The sequence below is a fragment of the Pyrgilauda ruficollis genome, unplaced genomic scaffold (genome assembly GCF_017590135.1).
Source record: "Pyrgilauda ruficollis isolate IOZ18807 unplaced genomic scaffold, ASM1759013v1 scaffold59, whole genome shotgun sequence".
Taxonomy (NCBI): Eukaryota; Metazoa; Chordata; class Aves; order Passeriformes; family Passeridae; genus Pyrgilauda; species Pyrgilauda ruficollis.
Genome location: NW_024527599.1, coordinates 904,960 through 927,062, shown reverse-complemented (window position 1 = coordinate 927,062; position 22,103 = coordinate 904,960). Strand labels below are relative to the sequence as shown.

Sequence of the window (22,103 nt, the reverse complement as noted above, 5' to 3'; positions counted from 1 at the left end):
GAGTGACTCTGGAAGGGAACACTGAGGGCAGCAGGAGGTAAAAAAAGCCATCACACATTCTCTGTTTTACTGCACATTACAAATGTTTAGGGAACTCCGGCTATTACAGACTACAATGTAAATAAGAGCCCAAATTTATCCCTTCATTTCATAAAACATAATCAATTCCCAAGTACTGAACTGGGAAATACAGTGCTGAAAAATGTGAAAGGCTAGCAATCTGTCAAACTGAAAAATGACTTTTCTGCAAAGCAAAGGCTTTAAGGACAGCCCATCCATGTCTCCATTGACCGTTAAATCTACATATCAATGTCCAACTGAGGTGACAATACAATCCAAACTCTCTGCCAAGGCTAAATTAACTAAGCTTTCACTTTCATACAGGCAGAATTCCTTGCACCTCCCGACTCTGGCCTTAGCCCCAGCTCCACACAGACCTCCAAATCCCCCCAAAATGAACCCATGGTGAGAAAACCACCTTTTCTCATGCTAACAACTTTATTGTAAAAACATCTTCAGAGGCCATACTCAGGTCTCAGGGAAAAGTAAACCACTGGAGTGCTTAATACCAGGGCAGTGCATTAACTCATTCACACCCAGACAGCCTGGCCAACAAGGAGGAGTTTCCTCTCCTGTTTTCCTGATTTATATTTTCACAGCTGTCAGGGAGGAAGCGGTTTATGCAGAAATCCTGCGTGTGGATCCCACTCCTTCCCTCCTGACACTGACAGCACAGGCACTGCACTACTCAGGTTATTTTTCCAAAGGTTAAACTGGCTGCTGTTTGCACCAGGGTCCATGTTGTAACGCAGGGCATGGTAGAAGCAAAGGAGGAAATTCTCATTTTCACGTTTTGGTGTTCACAGCCTTAGCTCCTGGTGAGGCAGGCTGGGCCAGGTGTGAGGAGGCACCTCCTCTCTCCCACCTGACACTAAGCCAGGCTACAGAAGGAAGAGATGAGAAAGCTACACATTTTCAAAAGCTCAACAGGAAAAAAAACCCATCTCAGAATTCAGATATTATTATTATTCCACTGGTCTGTTCTGTGTCTCACAGGAAATAACAAGTGATTGTACAAAACATTTCAAATCCACAGAGGTAATTCAGGAATCCTGTCTTGTCTCAAAGTTTTTTCCATATTTTAAAAGCCATTCCTAAGGAAACAGCATATTCCAAGTGAAGCTGAAACGTGGCTACGATAGGTCTGAGGGACCTCGTAGCAAGACAGGGCAGACACAAAATTCATGCATGCTGGTCTGGTCCAATTTCATCTGGAAATTTAAAATAAAAAACAAGTGCCAGAGCCCCCTTTCCCTGAAAGTCACTTTAGAATTACTGTGAAAGGGAAATTGAAGAGCCAGTGCTCTCAGATTGAAAGTAAAACATCTGGGAGCACCAGCAGCACCGACTGCTCCTCCAGCACTCTGAAACAGCAATATGGAAAAGTATTGTTTGTCCACAAAACTGCTTCACACATCTCCTCCAAACATCACCATTCTGGCTCCAAAAAGGATAAATTTAAATTTGTGTTCTCTCCTACACAAGAAAATGTGATTTTTCTACAAGAACAGTCCAACATGGGCTGATCTAACAGCTCAGGACAACTGGAACATACCTTCACCAGAACTGTTCCCACCCTGCTGGAAGGACACAGTGGCCTTTTCATTCCCAGGACTGTTCCCACCACGACTCATTACAGTAAGAAGGTTTTTACTCAGAGTTCTGTTCCCATTACTGGGCCCAAAGGCGTTACCTGCAGCTCATTACCCCATCAATTAATGCCTGCACGCAATCATCATGAGCTACCAGGGCTTCAGCCTGCCTCAGCCCCACCGAGGGGGAATCAGCAGCTGGGGCAGCCAAAGGGTTAAAATCCCATGTCAAACAGCAAGTCCTGGCTCTGGACCAGCAGGGACATGGGAACCAGGGCAGCTGAGCTATAAAGGCCTTATTGTAGCAGCCCACTGGATTGGAAATGACTTGTAGGCCTAATGAAACAAAACTTTGGCAGTAAAACAGAATGAAAGGAATGAGACAATAAAAGAGAGGAACAAAGGGAGCAGAGTTGTTTCAGCTTAGGAAAATAAGCTCACTTTGTTGTTGGGAAAAGCCAAAGCCGATTAGGATAAACCAATGACTAGGCATAAGTCTTCCAAACTAATTACACAGTTGGCCATGTGAAGTGTGATTGCACAAGGCTGGGCTGCTGCTGCAGGAGCTGTGCAAGGAGCAGCACCTGGGCACACCTGGGCACACCTGAGCCCTGCCTGGGCACTGCTGCAGCCCCACGTGCAGGACATGCACGTCCTGAGAGCCCACAGCACCCAGAGCTTTCCTCTGCTGCTCACAGGGCTCCAGGTGAGGCTTGAGGAGTCTGCTGCATTTTTTTTCCTTTTTTTTAAACGATGCCTGATGCCTTAAATGCTCCAGCATGTCCCAGTCTCAGAGCTCCATCCTTCCTACCCCTCCAACAGCCAGAAGCAGGCAGATCTGCAGCCCCTGGCAGTACCATGGCCCCTCCAGAGGGGAGGAATGCCAGCCCCACTGAGCTCCCTGGGTCTCCTCAGCTCCAACACTTCTCATTTCAATTCTTTTAAAGCCTGGTCTCAGCAGCTTTTCACACCCAGCACAAGGGCAATGCTGCAGAGCCCAGACAGGTCAACATGGACACTGGATTTATTTTGTTTGTAAGAATGTTTGAAACGTCTTTGAAACAGGAGAGGATCCAGCAAACAACTGTCAGGATCAGGAGTAACGTAATGGCTTTTTTCCTTCTTCTTCTGATTGTAAATGCTTATGGCTTAGTTTGGTACTCTCCCAGCTTAGCCTTCCCATGTCCTCCATGGATTCTGCTCCCTGAAATGACTGGAAGGAGAATCCTTCCCCTCCTCAGCACCCAGACCCTGCCAAGCCTCTCTGGGGAGCCCTACAACAACTGCAGGTGCACAGGGCCAGCCCCAGCAGCTCTAGGCAGTCACAAGGCTGCTCACTGCACTGCTCTGTGCTTGTTCTCTGATGGCTTTTGGCTTCACCCAGGTCATTTTCCCCAGTTTTCTTCCACAGCTTACAGAAACTAAGGATGCCCACCTTCCCAGAAGGAAATTTGGGACTCCTGAGCTTTTAGGTAAAGAAAAAATAATCACTATGAGAAATCTTACAAGGGAAGTTTCAGGAATTATCACTGCCACATACTTTGGTGCTGTATCATCAGGCACTCCACTGGTGGGTTTACCAAAGCTTTTCCTTTTCTTGGAGACGAAGGTTCTGGCACTGACTTTTCAAAAAGCTGCAGTTTCAAATTCAAGCCTTTCCCCCCTTCCTGCCAGCTCCAGTCACACGAGTGAGCCCACCTGGCCCCAAAGCTGGTGGCTGCTGTCCCCACGCCCTGTGCTCTGAGAGCTACCCCCAGGCACCAAGGCAGCCTCCCCTGGCTGCATTGCTGCCCTCCACAGCCAGCACAAACACGACTGCAGGAGCTGCAGAGGTCTGGAAGCAATTTTTTCCACGCTGATAAATAAGCTGAGCATTTCAAAGAGCAAATCACCTGAGATGCTCTTACCAAACAGGGCGGCTCCTCGCACATTAATTGTGTAATGCAGTTTGCTTTGTTTTAAGAAAGCTCTGAGCTTGATGGAGAGCCAGGCTGTGTGCTGAGCACAGGCCCTGCCTCACAGGGCTGGGTCCCAGCAAGGAAGTCCTGGAGGGGCAGGGAAGGGGGATGGACAAGGACTGACTCCTGTGAGGTCCTGCAGCCCCAGCCCTGGGTCCTGTATCTGAACACAGCATCCCACTGACCACAGCATGCTAACAACTCTTCTAACTCAGCTGAACCACAGCTCCCCATTTCCGAGGGTCACTGACCACCTCCTGACAAGCAGAGCCCGAGGAGAAATCACCTCAAAACACCCTGAAACCAAAGTGTCCCAGCTGACAAAGAGCAGTGCTGTGGGGAGAACCCACCACCTGCACCAAGGTCAGGTCACACAGCCAGGCAGCCTCTGCTCCAAACACCACCAGCTTCACACAGCCTGAACAAGCTGGAGCAGGGACTGTGACACTGGTCACCTGGGGTGACAGCACCAAGCCCTGCCAGCCTGACCCCTGCAGGAGCTCAGCCTCAGGGGACACCCCCAGCTCTGCTGACATGGCAATGGGCTCCTACCTTGATCCCAACTCGTGCAATTTCAGCTCCTTACATTTTTTAGCCTGCAAAATTAAGACACTTGAAGAAAAAAACAACTAGATTTTTCTAGAGTACTGCCTTTGGGAAGGCAAACCTCTGCTAGGCTGTCTCAAGAATGGCAGAGCATGAAAGCAGAACCAAAGCATCCCGAATCCCCAGTCAGTCCTGAGACACAGCCTGGCTGCTGCATTCTCAGGGACTGTAAAATTGCAAGCATGAAACTACCAGATGGTGAAATTAAAAAGACTATATTAAGACAACATCCAGACAATATGCAAAGCACTTATATTGAAACTATTATTAACTTGAAAAATACAGGTTAGTGGAGTTCTGCAATTAGAAGTAACTACAGAAGAAACATCCAAAAGCTCGTGTAATCCTTTAATAAAAGGCTCAGCAGGCTGTAAACATCCTGCCGGAATCGAAGATTATTATTGAAAATAAAATGACTGGTTTGCAAAACAACTATCAATCCAGCACAGGAACCATTTATAAACTCGCCTCCTCAGCCCTCAACAAAATCCTGCCTGGCTCAGGCTTTTCAGGGCAGATAAAAGAAACATAAACTAACTACAAGGAATGGGAGCAGCTTTGCTCTGGGATACCCTGCTGTGTCCTCACGCAATCCTGCATCTGAAGCATCACCTGCTGCACTCCAAAGGACAGGAATGGAGCTGCTGCCTGGAACCCACGGAGCTGGAAGCCACGGAGCCCCGTGGCCAGCGGGGCTGGCACAAGGTGGTGCCACAAACTGCTCTCAGAGCAGGCAGCCCAGTGAGCTCCTCACCCACGGCACTCCTGAACAACTGTCCAGAAGCCCTGGGGACCCAAGGAGCTCCACGGAAGCTCTCAGTGTCACTAAGCACCAGCCACAGCCTGGACAGTGGGGCTTGAGCTGTTACATCACAGCAAAGACTATTCTGGCAAGGTTCAGACCTCCTTCTCTGCATAAACTTGTTTGTTTTGGGCTTTTGGTGAGGGGTTCTTTTGCTGTGGTGGTTGTTTTTATTTTTTTGTTTGTTTGATGGTTTTTTTTTTTTTTGTTTTTGTTTTTTTGGGAGTTGTTTTTTATTTTTCAATGATGCCAGCATTCTACACATACTTGCAGAAGGATTTTCTAGTAAGAAATTAAGTGGATATTCTAGTGACTTCCACATTACTCTTGCTTTTCACGTGGTTCCTTCAGGCATTTTCACAAATTAATGAGCTCTCCAATACGTCTACCTGCCCTTTTTGCCACTGGAATCGGGGCTAACAGAAGGCTGATTTTATGGAGAAGACAACTGTGTAATCATTCAGCTAAGGGTCACATTCTTCCTGAACAGACACAGATTCACCTCCCAGTGATGCTTTTTTCCTAGTGGAAGTAAACAGCGTTGGCAATGTTGTACACACACAAGCAACAAACAGAAAAGGAATCCCAGAGGCTTCAAGAAATGACACGGAGAGGCAAAAACTTGGCCCTCCTTTGAGCTCAGTCCTCAATGCACTTTTGTTTTTCAAAACACACTTCAAAAAGAGAGGGAAGAAAGAATAACTATGCAGTGCTCACTTGGGCAGAACTTACCTTGCCAAACTGTTCAAAGTATTGCTTCACATCTTCCACTACTGTATTAGCCGATAATCCACCTACAAATATTTTCTTTGTTCTTGTGACCATCTGTAAGAAATTACAAGACAAGCATATGGTTTAACCAGATTATTTCAAACAATACGTGGAAAAAAGAAATATTCTTCAGATCCCGTCCCTAACCCAGATAATGAGAATACTTCTTTACAAAAGCAATTTCAATTCGATTTGATTAGATACTTCTTTCTCTGTCTTGTTTTGTTTTTATTTGAGAGATGGCTGAGTAAAGGCTCTCAATAACAACTCTAGCCCCCGGATATTTTTTTTTAATAAATGATTTTTATTGTGCTTCTCAATGCAAATAAAAGTGGAAAAGGAGTCCAAGCACTGTATCTTCATAGCTACTGTCTCAAAGCAGAAGTGCCTTTGCCCCTCCTTTTCCTACAGACAGGCTGAATGCTCCTTGGCAGGCGAAGGCAATTACATCAAATCGAAGTGATGTGTTATTAAGTTTCCACGGGTCAGTTTAACAGGAACTTGCACCGCTACTTTTAAAGCAATCAAATGATGAAAGACAGCCAGAGCAGCGGACACAGCATGTGCAGCCACCAGAGCCCAGGCTGGTGGAACCCCCATCCCCAGGGCAGACAGCCCCCCCAGGAACCTGCCCGTGCCCCCAGCCCCAGTGAGCACCCAGCTCCTCCTGCTGCATCCCCAGGGAGAGCAGAGCAGGGCAGAGCCCACCGCCCACAGCTCCTGGGCACGGCAGGACAGCCAGGCACACAAACCCAGCCCGGCTTGGGGGGCTGAGCCCACAGCCTCGTGGGGTCCCCGGGAGCGAGGGCAGGGCCAGGACAACACTGCCAGCCCCCTCTGAGCAGCCCTGCAGCTGCTGGAGTCAGCCCTGCCCAGCCCAGGGGAGCAGCCAACACCTCACAACACACCTGGGCACTGAGCTCTGCAAACTGGGGGAAAAGACTTCCAGAAAAAAGGGGAAAAGCCCCTAACTCCAGAGCCAGGACCTGCCGCTTGAACAGAGGCACAGGGATCAGCCTGCAGGGCTCATCACCTCCTGACTTCTTCACCAAAAACTCTGAAGATGCCTCTGGTGAGGCTCCTGAGGCCACGAGGACGGCGCAGAGCTGCTCCACGCCGAGGTCACGCTGTCACACACGGGCAAACCCCGGGGCTGGGGCACACACAGAGCCCTCCCAGCACAGAACAAACGAATCCTCACTCCTGTCCCCACATCAGCCAGGGCAGACATCCCCTCAATCAGCTCCAACCACACCTTACACAGCCTCACTTCTTCTGCTTGGGTTTGTTTTTTTTTTTTTAAAGTTAGGAAGAAAAAGAGAGGAGGAAAAAAAAAATGTGTAAAAATTCAATTATTTTTTTCCTGGCTGCAATCTAGGGCTCCAAAATTGAAGCCCAAGCATATATTTTTCTGTAGAAAATTGTCATTTACAAATAAAGAATTGGCTAAAGCCGACTTGTAACTAAAGGATTTTGCAGGGCTGTCAAGAGCCCTCTGCCTGCCAGCATCTGATTTAAGATCAGGCCAAGCTTCTGTTGTCATACAAAAGAGGGAGGAAAGCAATTATTCTAAAGCAGTATTTGAAATTATCATCATTTTTATATTTGACCAAGAAAGAAAGCAAAAGAGAGCTACTGCTTTTAGAAGCAAGATTGAAGGTTATAGGGAAAAAAAAAAAAAAGATCACTTTGTTTCAATAGCTTCAGTCAAAGAAAATATTGGTAATGACAAGCAAATTCACAACATTTTAATGCCTAGAGATGCGTTGCGAGCTGGGAAATGGTTTCAGAAATCAGCTCTTTGGTACCGGAGCGAAGCACAAAATTAAGTCTGCTGTTACAATCCACATTTCCCTGAAGAGACTCTTCAATCGCTTTGCTCCCCGTTCCCCCAGCACCAGAACAGAACACGCACACCCTGACGTGCCTCTGCGGCAGGATTTACTGCCTCCCTTCCACCGGGGCACGGGACAGCACCGGGACAGCACCGGGACAGCACCGGGCAGCATGGAGCAGCACCGGGCACCGGGCAGCACCGGGGCAGCACCGGGGCAGCACCGGGGCAGCACCGGGACAGCACCGGGCAGCACGGCCTCACCTGGCCCAAAGCGCGGAGCCTGGGCAGCTGGGAGGGAGGCTGGGGACACGGGGAGCGGGGACATGGGCAATAGGGACACAGGGCAATAGGGACACGGGGAGCAGGAGTGACATGGGCAATAAGGGACACAGGCAGCAGGGACACGGGCATAGGGACAAGGGAAGGTGGGACAAGGGCAGCAGGGACCAGGAGCAGCAGAGACACGGGCAGCAGGGACCAGGAGCAGCCTGCTCCCCCTTGGGTGAAGGGGACACCCCTCACCACAGAGCCACTGTGGCTCTCAGCCCGGGCCAGCCCCTGCCCAGGAGCTGCCCTGCCCTCTGCCAGGTGAGCTGTCCCCACACCTGGCACATCTGTGCTGCTGTGGCCTCCCCACTCCGCAGCATTAGGCACCGTGTGGCACTGGGACACACGGCCTGGACACCTGGGGCACACCCTGCCAGCCCAAACTCCTCCAGTGAAAGTCACTGAGCATCTTTGCCTTCTCCTGTGAGTAAATTCAGAATATTTCTGGGGGTTGCTGACAACGATGGTGCCACAGAAGCCCTGGTGGGCTTGGACCCTCTGCCAGCAGCCCCAGCTGCCCTCTCCTGGGTGGAACAGTGGGCTTTGGGTAACAGGAGGCGATTTGTGTGAATCAATCACAAGCCCATGTTTTATTAAGGACTCCAGGAGGTCTGGGTCACTGTGAAACCACAATACCTGCAGCTCCGTGTCTCTGCATTCCGTTTGCAGTGTAACATATCCAGCCCTGGCTGCTGCAGGGCTCTGCAAGCCGTGGTACCAGACCCTTCTGCGGGGTTTGTGCACTGAAGGGGTCTCTCTCTGCCAGGAGAGGCAGATCCAGGGCTGGCGTGAGGCCCTTTAATTGTGAGCATCACACAACTGCTCTGTTTGTGTACGGTGCTGGTGCTGAGTTAATCAAAACACATGTGACTACTCCTGCGAGGAGGCATTCAAGGTTACATTCTCTTTACTGGCTCGGCTTTTGAAAAATATAATCGCCTTTGTGCTCTGAAACTGAGCAAACACTTCAGGAGGTGCAGGAGCAGGAAGAAAACCTTCCCTGCTTCAGCCAGGCAAGGCTGCTGGGTTTATGGCATTTGGTGCAAGGTTATGGCTGTAATCAGATCAGTTTGGGGCGTATCAGGTAAATCTCCTCTACACAACAGGCTGAAGATGCAGCCTCTGGGAACCCAAGTCCCACTCCAACATGTCAATACAAACGTGAGCTAAACCCAGGCTACCCAGTGAAATGAAGGAAGGTTGTGCAGGGCTGGGGGCTCCAGCTCTGAGCCCCTGAACACCCCTCACACTCACACAGTAACGCTGCTCATCATCTTCTGCGGCTCTTCCTCCCCCACCAAAACTGTCTTATTATCCTGACTAGTAAAAATGAAAAAAGAAGATTTTAATCTCATGAAATATTTTGGAGGATTCCCAGAATTTCAAAATCTCAAGCAGTAAGTACCCACCATTCCTTCTAGACGAGTCAAGGCCCTGTCTACATGCAACAAAGAAGTCACATATTTAACTTCAGGGTAATGGCTTTTGGTGTCATTTCCCAACCATTCTATACACAGCCTTTTAGCTGTCCCCCTGCCTCCAGTTTTAGTGCAGAGCTCCTGGCTCAGGATGGTGAGGGTGGAAAGGATGAGTGCTGACACAGAGAGGAGCCCGAGTGTGCCACTGGCAGGCCATGCTGGGAAGTAAAATCCATGTAAAATCCCAAAGCAGGAGACACAGACACACCCCCAGCACAAGGAACACCCCAGAACCTGTGCTGAACCCAGCTCTGGCACTCCCCAGTGTGGAATTCATCACTTTGAGGCTTTGCATCCTCAACTTCTCAATACAGTGGAAGTGGACTAGAGTACTAATAGTGAATCTGCATCGCAAATTGCAGAAATTAGCATTAATTTCAGATTAAGTTAATTATGCATACGCAACTGTTTTCCAGAGCACTCTCCTCTTTTGTACAACAGCATGTGCAGGGGTGCACGCGTATCCCAGCCTGCTCACCTCATCTGCAGTTTGGCATTCCATCATTTCTAGTGTATCCACCTTCTAAATAGGTTTATAATTGGAAAAACCAGCTTTGGTATCTGTGCTGAACTGCATTTTATACCCCATTGTGCTGTACATTCAAACTACAGCATTACTTCTAATTAAAAACAACAATAATTCATGTAACAGGGGAAGCGATCTTGTTAACAGAACTGCCAGGCTTCTTTGGCAGAGCACACACCATAAGAATTCTCCAGGTTTTTTTCATTTTCTGCCTCTGGGATCCCCCTAGGAAGTTCCAAAAAGCTATTAAAAACTCAACTGAAACGTGATGCAAAGACACGGGGGGAAAAAAAGGCAGTATTTAGTGAAAGCTGCCAACCTGTGTGTGCTCACAGAGAGCAGCCCAGAACCATCCTGTCTCCAGGTATTCCTGCAGAGGTGAGGAGCTGAGCTGGGCACCGAGCTCCATCCCTGCCCCACGCACCTCGTACTGCTCGAGTGTTCAACACAGGACTGCAGCAAGACTTCAACAGGGCAAATACCTCGTGCCTGACCCCTGTGTAAGCTCATGGCATCCTGTGAGAGCTGCTCGAGCTACAGAAGGGACGTGGGAATGAAAGAGAACTTTAATCCGAACGACCAGCACGCACTCCCAGCGGGGTAAATCAGCTCCCCTGATTTCTGGGAAAATACACAGGGCTTCTCTGCTCCCAACCCACTCAGAAACAAAACCTGGTCCCTGCTGTATTCCTGGATTTTGGCTGCCTTGGGTTCTGCTGTTACTGCTGGGAGGGTTTGTTGGTTGAGCATTTCCCTCCCTCGATGGCTGTGGCATCAGCAGGAGGCAGAACACACAAACTGATTTTTCCAAGACAGATTGAACTGGCAGCAATTGCCAAAGCCATCCTCGGCGTTTCACTAGCAAACCTGGCCAGGGGTGAAGCAAAGCCCTTCCTGGTCCACCTTCCCAACTGCTACTGGGTTTAACTCCCTGATTTGCCCCCCTGGGAGGACCAGCCCCTCACCCACCCACCCACAGGTACATTTAGGTGATGGCAGCCTGCATGGGCCACAGCCACCCCCAGGAAGGGGCTGTTCCCAAAAGAAGGGTTTGCTGCCCAGGCAGGAGTGTCCCACACACCCCCAGGAAGGGGCTGTTCCCAAAAGAAGGGTTTGGTACCCAGGCAGGAGCATCCCACACACCCCCAGGATGGGGCTGCTCCCAAAAGAAGGGTTTGCTGCCCAGGCAGGAGTGTCCCACACACCCCCAGGAAGGGGCTGCTCCCAAAACAAGGGTTTGGTACCCAGGCAGGAGTATCCCACACACGCCCAGGATGGGGCTGCTCCCAAAAGAAGGGTTTGGTACCCAGGCAGGAGCATCCCACACACCCCCTGAGCCACCCTCAGCTCCCAGGCACAGCAACACCTTTACCTGCACCACCACAGAGCTCCCTGCATGGGAGATCCAAGCCTGAAAATTAGCCCAGCTGTGAGAGCTCAGCAGGTCCTTTGAGCAAAATCTGCCTTCAAGCTTCATATCAAAAGATACAGTAAAATCCACCAGAGCCAGAGCTCCCCCCTCCAGAGCCCAGGAACAGCTCCTGGCCCCACAGCCTCACTATAACCAGTTATATCACATCCCTGAGGGCTGCTCCCACCTCCTGTGCTCCAGTTAACTCTTTTGCAGGTTACAGGAGCACAGGCAAGAGCAGGGCAGCAGAGCAAACCTATTTAAATCCCCCTGGTTGCTTCAGCTCCTCGTGCATGGTATGGCAGGAAGGTAACTCTAAATATTCACTGAGTGCAGACAACTTATCCAGCCTGGCTGCCTGATTACTGTTCAGCAGTGCTTAAAAACTGCATTAATAACTTTAAACAAAGATAATTGTTTTTAAATTAATACATCTTGGGGCCACAAATGGAGAGCAGTGCCCAGTGTGACTGGGAGGGGGGATTTCTGCAATGCCCAAGTAATGAGGGACAAAGGCCCCACTGGGAAGCAATTAAGCCTCTGGTCATCAATCTACAGGCTACTGGCAAAACTTCACCTTGAGCAGGCAGAGAGAGAGAGGGAGGGAGAAGAGGGAGGGGGAAAAGGGGGAGATGGCATTCTGCCCAGGGACCTCCCTTTGGAAGCCATGCCAGCGGGTCTCAGTGGGAGCACAGATCAACTGACCATCACCACTGCATCAGTTCCTCACCCGAGTCACACCGTCTTCCCGAAGGAAAAACCTTGTGCCATGTCCAAAACACAACCAGACAACCTTTGGCTGTCACAATTTTCTGTCCTGTTGGAGGACAGTGTTCCCAAGGTCGATCTGTAGCACAGCTCCGAAGGTGAGGCAGGATGGATGAAGTGGGGAACCAACTCATCAGCTTCCCAAAGCACAGCCCAAGCCCTCATTTTTTAACCTGGATCAATGCAAGGAGAAGGCCCCTGGCTGTCCCTGCCCTCCCAGGCCAGGAGGGGTGTGCAGGACAGCAGTGAGAGGCACACTCCTGTGCACAGGGGCAGGAAGATGGGCCAGCACAGACCTGCTGGCATCCCCAGCACGAGTGACAAAAGGCTCCTGGGAAGCTCAGGCAAAGTCCTGTAACTCAGTGCTCAACAAAACCCAGCTCACAGCCTGAACTGGAGAGGAGAAGCACTCTGCCAGAGTTTGTAAATTCTTCCAGCTCCGAACACTGAGGCCAGTCCAAAGAAATGTATTGCCTCTACAATGCAGAGAGCAGGACATAATTTAAATGCTTCTAAGTTAGTATCAACTAATTTTTCATGATAACCCTCTAAAATCAGTGATGGGAGCTCTCTGTTAAGATTCTAGATAATCTGCTAAAACAAGAGAAATTCACAGGAATAAAAAATGTGTGAAGCAATTTACCTCCTTCCCAACACACTCCAGATGATTTCTCTGAAAAGAACAAATGGAAACTTTAACCCCTAGCCTTGATTAATTTCATCTACATACTCTAGCTGCACATGGCAATCAGTTACTGATGAGCAGGTTTGACTTCATCTGCTGAGTCAAGCCCATGGAGCTGCAAGGCTCTGCACAAGGGTGAGCTTTCCCTCTGATGTGAGACCACTAAAATCCTGCAAAATGCCCAGATTTGCCTATTACTGCTGCTGAAATACTTTCACAGCTTTATGAAATGCTGTGTTTGCTTTCATCCTTTCCCCCCCACACAAATGGGCCGGTGAATTACAGGAATTGCAGCACTCCCAGCTCCAGCTCACAAAGGGGAGATGCTCCTCTTGCCAGGGAGGGAGCCCACCAGCCTTTATGAAACCAACATCGTTGCCACTCTAAAGCAGATCAAATAACCCTTGACTGGGAATAAAAGGGCCCTTGAGGAGCTGCACCACAAACGAGGAGTGGGAGCAAGGCAAGAGAAAACATCCATATTTTTTCCAAAGGAAGGCAGCATCTCAGAGCTAGAAGAGCTTGTCTCCCTGTGTGATGTTTACTCACTCAGTGACCACAGGGCAAGTCATTTCAGTCTCCACAGCCCTGACATATCAAAGAGTCTTGGGAGAAGCTCAGCTGGAGACTGCAGGGCTCAGCATCTAAGCACACATTTGAACTCACAGCATTTGGGGAAGCCTCATTAGGTTGAGTGCGTTGCACAATCGAGTGCTGTGTGCCTTGATTTCCACAAAAAGAACAGAAATGTATCCCCACAGCTCAATGGAGCCTGTGAGGTTTCACTCATTAAATGCCTAACCCGCTGAAAGTCTGATTTGAAGATGCTGGAATAGTGCAAGACATTGTTACTGACATTATTGTTATTAAAGGAAGAATAAAAAAATATTGTTCCTAGCTAGGAAGGCCATATCAAACTACCAAGCAAGAGATAAATCAGCCAAGGTCTCCAAAAAAAGACATTATTTCTCCTTTACTCCAACATCTTAATGTGCATGACTTTTTTTTGTACTAGAAATATATTTCTATAAATCCTCCTCTACAGAAAGCTTTGCTTTCAGAAGGGGAAAAGTAGCAGATAAAATACTGCCCATCAAAATGAACTCAAGTCTCTAGTAACATAACTAAATGTGTAATGTTACAGATGTTTTATGGCCACAATGTCGGATCCATTTAGATCATTTTTACAAACCCGGCAAGAAATCTCTCCCCAGCGCTGCAAACCACGCCACCAGGCCTGGGAACAATTGTTTATTCAAACAGAGATGCCACCAGGGAGCAACAGCATCTACCCACCAGGGCTTGGAGGGCTCACTTCTCAGGCACGTGCCACCAGAGCTGAGAGCCAGGGAGGGATGGCAGGCTGGAGGGAGCTGGGCACCACACAGGGGCCCTTCTGCTGCTGCCCACAGCTGGCACATCTCTGGTTTCTGCTCCTGGATGTCCTGCTGAGAACCAGGAGTGCAGACACACTGTGAAACCAGAGCGTGAAGCGCAGCCCAAGGTGCTGCCCAGGGTGCCACCAACACCAGCAGCGGGGACAGCAGGGACAGCAGGGACAAGCCCATGGTGCTCCTCCAACACACACCTGGGTACACAAGCAGAGTCATTCATGTGTCACGCCAGCCCTGCCACCGGCCCATGCTGAAGTCACACTTTGTCTGGAGTTCTGCCCTCCGAGCCCATCAGCCAGTCATACCCAACATCAAAAGATTTATGACCCACAGTGATAACTGCCCCACGCTGCTGTGGTTGTTAATTGTGACTAGCTTTGCCCTCAGAAGGGTAGGAGCCTAATAAATCAGTTATCTCCAGGAAGAATTTATTTAAAGCTGTTAACTCTGCAACCCCGAGCACTTGGCGGGAGGTTCAGCGAGAAGGGATGTGTTTGTGCTGGGTGTTTGGGGCAGCACACTCAGCAGCCAGGGGAAGGAAACCAGCTCTGAGCAACACCTTGATGGGTCAGGTTTGCCTGCCCACCACAGCAGGCCACCTCTCGTGCTGTCCCACAGGGAGCTGTGCCAGGACAGCCAGCACTGTCACCACAGGCTTGGGCTCGCCACAGCAGCTCAGGGACTTCCCCAGACAGGAGGAAAATAAACCCACGCCAGCCTGAGGCACACGCTGGGAGCCCAGCCCCAGCCCCAGCAGGCACAGCCAGGCTCTGTGCTACCCACCAAGCTGGGAACAGCAGCAGCTGATCCCCAGGGTGCCCCAGCACAGCTCCTGCTCAAGGGGAGCAGCTCAGCAGGGCTGTGCAGGTGCTGGACTGGCTCACAGAACAACCCCAGCTACCATGGAGGGACTCATTCTTAGCTGATCTATAATACCAGGTCTCTAATAACAATGATGTTACTGAAAATAAACATTTGGCTGGATGTACACTCCTCCCCCATCTCTCTCCCAGCACAAGAACTCTGCCAGTATCAAAGCCTATCACAGCTCAATACACTCACAGACTTTCAAGTACCTAGATCATTACAACACTGCCAAAAATGTCACATAAAAAGGCCAAGTCACTGAGATGACTGGATTTCCAGGTCTGGCAGGACATGAAAAGCTGGGACAACTTCCCATGAACAGCCACTTGTGCAGAGTGACTCCAGCCAAGTGTGAGCACTGTTAACATCTGCCTGCTGCCCGCGCTCCGTGTCGGGAGCAGTGCAGCAGCAGCAGCACCTCTGCCAGCAGAGCAGGCCCCTTCCAGAGCCAGGGGTGCTGTGGCACTGCAGGAACAAACCCAGCCCAGCCTGGCCCCACAGCTGCACAGCACTGCTGCCCACCTGGAGACTTTGCTCCTCCTGAGGGCTGCAAGAACTGTTCCTACAGTGGGAATTTTAGTTGAACTCCAAAAGCCCTGTGCCTTGACTTGGACAGACGGACACAGACTGAAACATTTGTGAGGACCTAAGAGCCATCACAGTGCTGTACATCAAAACAGCTCATGGAGGTTAACAACCAAACCCTGCATCCCACCTCTTCAGCCTCGTACCTTCAACGTTGATATACAGCACGCAAGCGAGCTGTGCACACTGAACTACACACAGGAAATGTTTGCCTTTTCCACGGAGACTGACTCACCAAAACAACCCCTCCACAAGCTGTACCTGCAGCCACATGGTGACAGCTGGCAAGGCATCCCAGCACCCACCAGAGACCTTCCCTGCCCCTTTGTGACAGTCAGCCTGCCACTCCTGCCAGCCCCCAAGGCAAGCATGCTGCCAGCTCTGGCAAGGTTTTGATGGGTCCTCTGCAGGAGGAAGGGGACAGGCTGCAGATTGGAAAATTTGAGGTTCTCCACGCAGCTGCAGCTCAGCAATCCTTCATCCACTGTTAAATCACAGACCACATGCTGAGAGTTAAAGACTTATACAGGACTCCAGGGACTAATAGAGGAATGATTTCAGCTTCTAACTGTGCTCTAACCAGGCACTTAGGATGCAAAGCACAAGTTTGTGATACTATTGTGCACTGCATCAAAATGACTTTTTGATACATTTTTGCAAATAACTAATAAGGAAAAGAGAAAAAAACCACATCACCCTGGTATTTAACATAATTCTTCCCCTCTGTCCCCTATCCTTATATTCACATTCGTGACAAACAGCCTCTATCTTCAATTAGGCCTGTTTTATGCATGCATGAAGCCCCCAAAATATGAAAGAGCTTTTATGCAACACCAGATTATCTAATGTGCACATATTTTGCAAAAGAGCACTTTTTAAATACCTAGTCACAGAGAAGGGGAAAAAAACCCCATTCCATTCAGGAGGAGAGAAAGGGAGAGGAGGGAAAAAAAAAACCACATAAAAGCTGCAAAAAAAGAAAGTGAATGCATTTGTATATTAAGCAATCAAGTGCTGTCACACACTGAAAACACAAAGCACTGAAGTTTAAGTGGGCACACACCAAGGGCCTTACCATGGGACACACTTTTCAGCAGCACAGAAAGCACTCCCTTATCAACCCAGCACAGTATGAAGCAGGATCTCTGCCTATTAAAAAAAAAAAAAAAATCCAGAGAAATAACTTCTCTTGACAGCCTGACAGCTGACATTCTTAACTGAAAAAACCAAGTGCCAAGAATTATCAGGCCTGGCTTTTCTCTCCCTGATAGATGACAGAGCAAAAAACAACAACGGCCACACACATCTCATAAATCACAACTTTTATTGAATGCCTCGCCACATAATAGCAACAGTCAAACTGAATAAAGACGCTTTTCAGTGCGTGTCTGTGAAATACTGGGGGAGACCGAGATCACTGCCAGCACCAAGAGCCTCTCCCAGGTGGAGCAGGTATTAATACCACTGTCACTGTATTTCTTACAGGGCTACCTGGAGAGTTCAGAGGGATTTTCTCTTTTGTTGTTTCGTTAAGGAGCACGGAAGGATGCAAAGAAAACCAGAAATTATGTGCAGGGACAGAGGCAAAGGCCAAAAGCTCTGAGCAGAGGAGTTCAACTGCCAGCAGCAGGGTCTGAGCTGAGACAGGAGCCTGCCTTTGGGATAAATCACCTGCACACACACAGCCAGCTGTGCCTGGGCTTTTCCCTCTGGGGCAGCAGGAGTCTGCCTGCAGGAGACAGGGGAGACCCGAGGAGACAGGGGAGACCCGAGGACGTGGCAGCAGGTCAGGAGAAAGCAAAGGTGGGAGCCCCATCAAGGGAAATTCCTGTGATCTCTGACACCAGCACAGTCTGATCAGTCTGGATATACAGCACTGATGCTCCTTTGTTCACTTTTCAGCACTCACTGAAAGGCTCCATTAAGATACTAATAGTAAAAATAACAGAAATTATAATTATGATATCACCTACTTTTATTTGAAATAGTGAAATATCAATAGTACCTTTCATCTAAATAGTTTAGAGGCACTTCACTTTTTGATTTCAAGACAGTCCTAAAAATGCATTTAAATCTCCCCTGTTATAGGAAAATTTCTAATGCAATCTTTCCAGCACATAAACTAAAGAAAGCAGAGGGGCATTTATATATTAAATCAATTACCAGAACTTCCCTTCCCTTCACCCAAGCTAATTAAAATTTCATGTGCTTCATACCAGTAACTGTGTAGAGGATCACAGCTGGTGTTTTCAAAGTCAAATAAAATAAAAATACAAGGGGATCTTGGTCTGCAACCCTACTGCTGCAAGACAAAAATAGATACTCTGCTCTTAGTGAAATCCAAGTCAGTGCAAATTTGATACCTAACTCCTTTGAAACTTTAAACTTGAGCATAATTTCAGAGTGCCTCAGCCCACTAGACCGGAGCCTACAATTTTCAGCAGAGTAAGGAGTCTCCGAGGAGACCTGGCCAGGTCTGGGCAAGTCATCTGTGCTCCAGGGCTCTCGAGTTTTGCTCCTTTCTCCCATCAGCACCAAAGTGGCTTTAACACCAGGAGTAACGTGCAGGAGCCCGCAGTGTTTGCAAAGAGGAGTAGAAGCTCTGCTGAGGGTTTGTGGGGAGCACGAGAGGCAGCTCAGAGCCCGGGGTCAGCTGGCCTGGCACCTGGGGCACATCCAGAGGCATCCCTGGCACCTGCACGGCTCAGGCCAGAACCTGGGGACTTGACTGCACTACCAGGACAGCAAACAGCCCCACAGAGGAGTGACAGGGTTACTGCGACGAGGGGAGGACGGGCAGGGCCAGGGGTGGCAGTGACAAGGTGATTTTGGGGCTCTCCTGGCCCTGTGTGTGCCCAGCCCGCGCTGACTCTGCTGCCTCCCTGCAGAGCCCTCAGCCGGGATGCTCAACGAGATCCCTGCGCTTCAAACCAGAGGCCCTGACCTCAAATTTCACTGAGTGCAAACCCCTTCCTGCATCTGCTTCCAATATTGTCTTTTTTGGGAAAGCAGACTGAGCATATGTTCCCGAGGCTGTTGCCCACACGGTGGGTGGGTGCTACAATCAACTTCTGCGCGCGATGGCTCCCAGCGCGTCTGACTGCCCACGGCGAGGCTGGCCTTGCTCCTTCTGCTGACTCCAGGATTACAAGGATGAAGCCACTACAAAGTTAATGAAACAACGTCCAAGCTGAGGCTGAGCCCAAGCTCCTGAGTGAGTCCCAAAGTCAGGAGCGGGCACAGTGATGCTGCCACCAGCCCTGGAGTGAGGCAGGACAAGCACAAAGAGCGCGGGGAGAAGGGCTGCTCCTGCTTTGGGAAGGAGAGCAAGGAGGCAGAGGGAGGGGGTGGGGACTTTGTTTCCAATATCCATCTGCTCCTGCTGCTGTTCTGAATGTAAAATCACACTTGTGAATCTGTGACATCCTGCCTGGTTGCTGTGGCAATCGCTATGCCGTCACCAAAGGCCAGTCCCTTCCTTTGGGAAGGAGCAGCAACAAAGATAATGTGTTCACTTAAGTGCTGCTCTCCAGCAACCAACCACCCAACAAGCCCAGATAAGGGGAGAAGAATTAACAGGGAAAATGCCAACCAGAGCAGATTTGCCTCTAAACCAAATGTTGTCTAAGTTTCTCAGGAAGGAATTAGCATTTCTTTGATTTCCAGTGTTTTTTCTTTGTTCCATTAAAAACTACAAATCCACCATTAATGAAAATTCAGAAATGTCTGTGCTCACTGAGCGTGCAGCCATAAACACCAGCGTGGATTGTATTATTGCTAATCTGCTTCATGGGAAGAAGACATAGATTTGTCTGAAGTGCTGCATCATTCTTCCCATACAAGGGCCCCATTACCAGACTATACTTATTTGCAAGTCAAATGACAATGCCACTATTTGAATACATTTTCAAGCCCAAAAACCCAAGCCAGTAGCTGTGGCTCTCCACAGCTAACTCGATCTGACAGCCATAGCATTGATGCCTGCCAGTGCTGATTGACTGGTGGGATATATTTAGGCACAGGAGGGGAGCAAGGGGGAAGGGAGCAGGCGAGTTCCTGAATTCAAGTGTACTGTTAGTAACCAAAAATAACAAGCACTGATTCAGCTCCATTGCTCAGAACGGCCTCAGCTCCATCACAGAGAATCCAGCTAATGGAGAATTTACTACCACACAGGCAATGCCAAAAAACACACATAAAAAACTCACAAGAGCAATTAGGGCATCTGTGCCCTGGGTTTACAGCAAATACAATGAAACTATCATTTCCCTTTTGCATCCATCTTCTAAAATTGCTTAAATAAAGAAGAAAATACTGAATTGGAAGGCAAACACTTTTCTTCCTTTTTCAGCAAGAGACAAACACTTATTGTGCACACAGGTGTGTGTGTATCTCCATACTCCACACAGCTATTATGTGCTCTGATGCCCTTTCAACTCCCATCCTTGTTCAAAACACTACTCTGGGAGGGAAAGTGCCACTAGCTTAGGGGAAAAGACCCTCTCCAGCATTACAGGACAACATGCCAAGTGTATTTGAAGAGCTGGATTCAATCCTTCCTGCCCCTTCTCTGAAGTGCTATGCTGAACCCTGGGAAGTGAAGAGTATTTACACATGGAAATCAAAAACACACAGAGACAAAATATCCCTGATATATCTGGAGTTCAGGAAGAGGGAAAATAAAGCCTGTTTGTTTGTTTTACTAAACTCTACAGGCATCCAGGATGTCACCTGGAGCTGTTCTCGGGCTGCTGCAGGACCTGGCAGACACACTCCGGGTCCCCTGAGCAACACAAAGTGCTGGGAGCTCCCACCAACACCCAGGTGAGGGGGAAACAGAAAAGCAGCTCGGAACCCTTCCAAAAGGATGTGCAGTGTGGTCCCAGCAGTGAGATGTGAGCCACTGCCCCCCAGGCCTGGTCCCCCAGGGCCACCAGCCCAGCGCTGCAAAGGACTTGGCAGGGCACGGAGCTCTGAAGGGTTTGCATTGGTGATGATGCCCAAAAATCGACAGACAGCTTCAGGGGGCAGACAGGCAAAGGGAAAGGCTTGTAAAAGCTGGGAGAGATTATGTGACTACCTGCCCCAGCAGCTACAGGAGGTCTAAATACCTGAGATTCCAGGCAAGCACCTTACCAGCACATCCTCCCTGGAATGAAAGGCAGACAAGGAAAATAGAAGCCAAACGCCTTCTCCTTTAACACAAAGCACACATTTCTCAAGCCAAAAAACCCAGCCCAGCTTGTTATGTTTTCAGAACAGTGATGCAGCCTTAAAATTTAAAGGTTTTGTTTAAGAAAAGAGAACCTTTAAGTGTAAGCAGAATCAGGCAGCAGAACCTTAATTTATCAATTAGACGCCATCTGTGGATTGTGTTCCTTGGAATAATTGTTAGATTTGACAATGCACTGCTGCTTTACAAAGTTTCTGCCAGCCTTGCTACCATTTAATTAAATTTCTGCACTTAACTTTGATTGCACTGAAAGCACTGCTGGTTTCTGCCGATCGAGTCCCTTAGCCACCTGCTGTGTTAGAACTAACCATGTTTCCACAGTTGTATCAAAAATTATGGGTTTTATTTTTAGTCTTTGTCTTTTCTCAGTCTTCACCAAGAGGAAAAATAATAGTAATAAAAACCCCAATGATTCTGGCGTGCTGGAGCCTTATTGCCCAACATGGAAAGCAGCAGCAACTTTCATGTCTCCCAACAAAAGCCAGACGCTTCCCTTTTTGTCTTCCAGCACAGAACAAGTGTCAGGGCATGATGGCTTAATGCTCCACGTTTTGCTTAAACAAAATGAGCTTCCTGTACCTCCTCATTATATTTGTATACATCTCTTGTATTTATATGGAGGGATAAAGGCAAACACACCAGTCATTTACATACATAAATATTGCACACGCAAATAACAAGCAAGCTGTCATTCTCGCTTTAGCCCACAGCACAGTTGGGGAAATAGAACTTCAATAATGTCAAATTAGCAGAGTGAAGAGCCCTAAAAGCCTACAAATATCATCAAGCATCCAAGCTGCTGCTGTGAGTAACCTCAGTGTGCAGAGGGGCCAGGCTGCCAGATCCCCCAGGTACGTGGGGCAGTGCCCACCCTCCCAGGGCCAGCGCTGCCAGGAGACCCTGGCGTGCCCACCCCAAATGTTCTCCTCCCCAGGCCGGTGCTCCAGCCTAGGGACACACTCCAGACTCCTGCCACTGCTCTGTCTGGGGGCTCAGGCACTCCTCAGGGCTAAAACATCATTTGCGTGGATTTGCTTGGTGAAGGTTCACAAAAATAAATTTAAAATTGTAGGAAACCTGTGCTAGGTGTGCCCACTATCTCAGCTATGGTGACTGCTGTGTCAGCCTCTCTCTCTCTTCCCCTTCTGATTTCTTTTCTGTTGTATGGGACAGATAAAAACTGCAAGGATTGAGGCAGGTGGA

The 22,103-nt window shown here is 49.0% G+C and overlaps 1 protein-coding gene across 18 annotated transcripts in view; it reads right to left on the bottom strand.

Moving 5' to 3' along the window:
• Positions 1-22,103, bottom strand: part of MSI2 (musashi RNA binding protein 2) — a 199,038-nt gene that overhangs the window by 121,784 nt on the left and 55,151 nt on the right. For all 18 annotated transcript variants that reach the window (XR_005956373.1, XM_041482498.1, XM_041482495.1 and 15 more), the window contains exon 6: positions 5,751-5,843. Coding sequence is in view for 17 of the 18 variants with exons in the window: in XM_041482498.1 (XP_041338432.1) it covers positions 5,751-5,843 (93 nt within the window). In the remaining variant the exon portion in view is untranslated. The remainder of the gene's footprint in view (positions 1-5,750; positions 5,844-22,103) is intronic.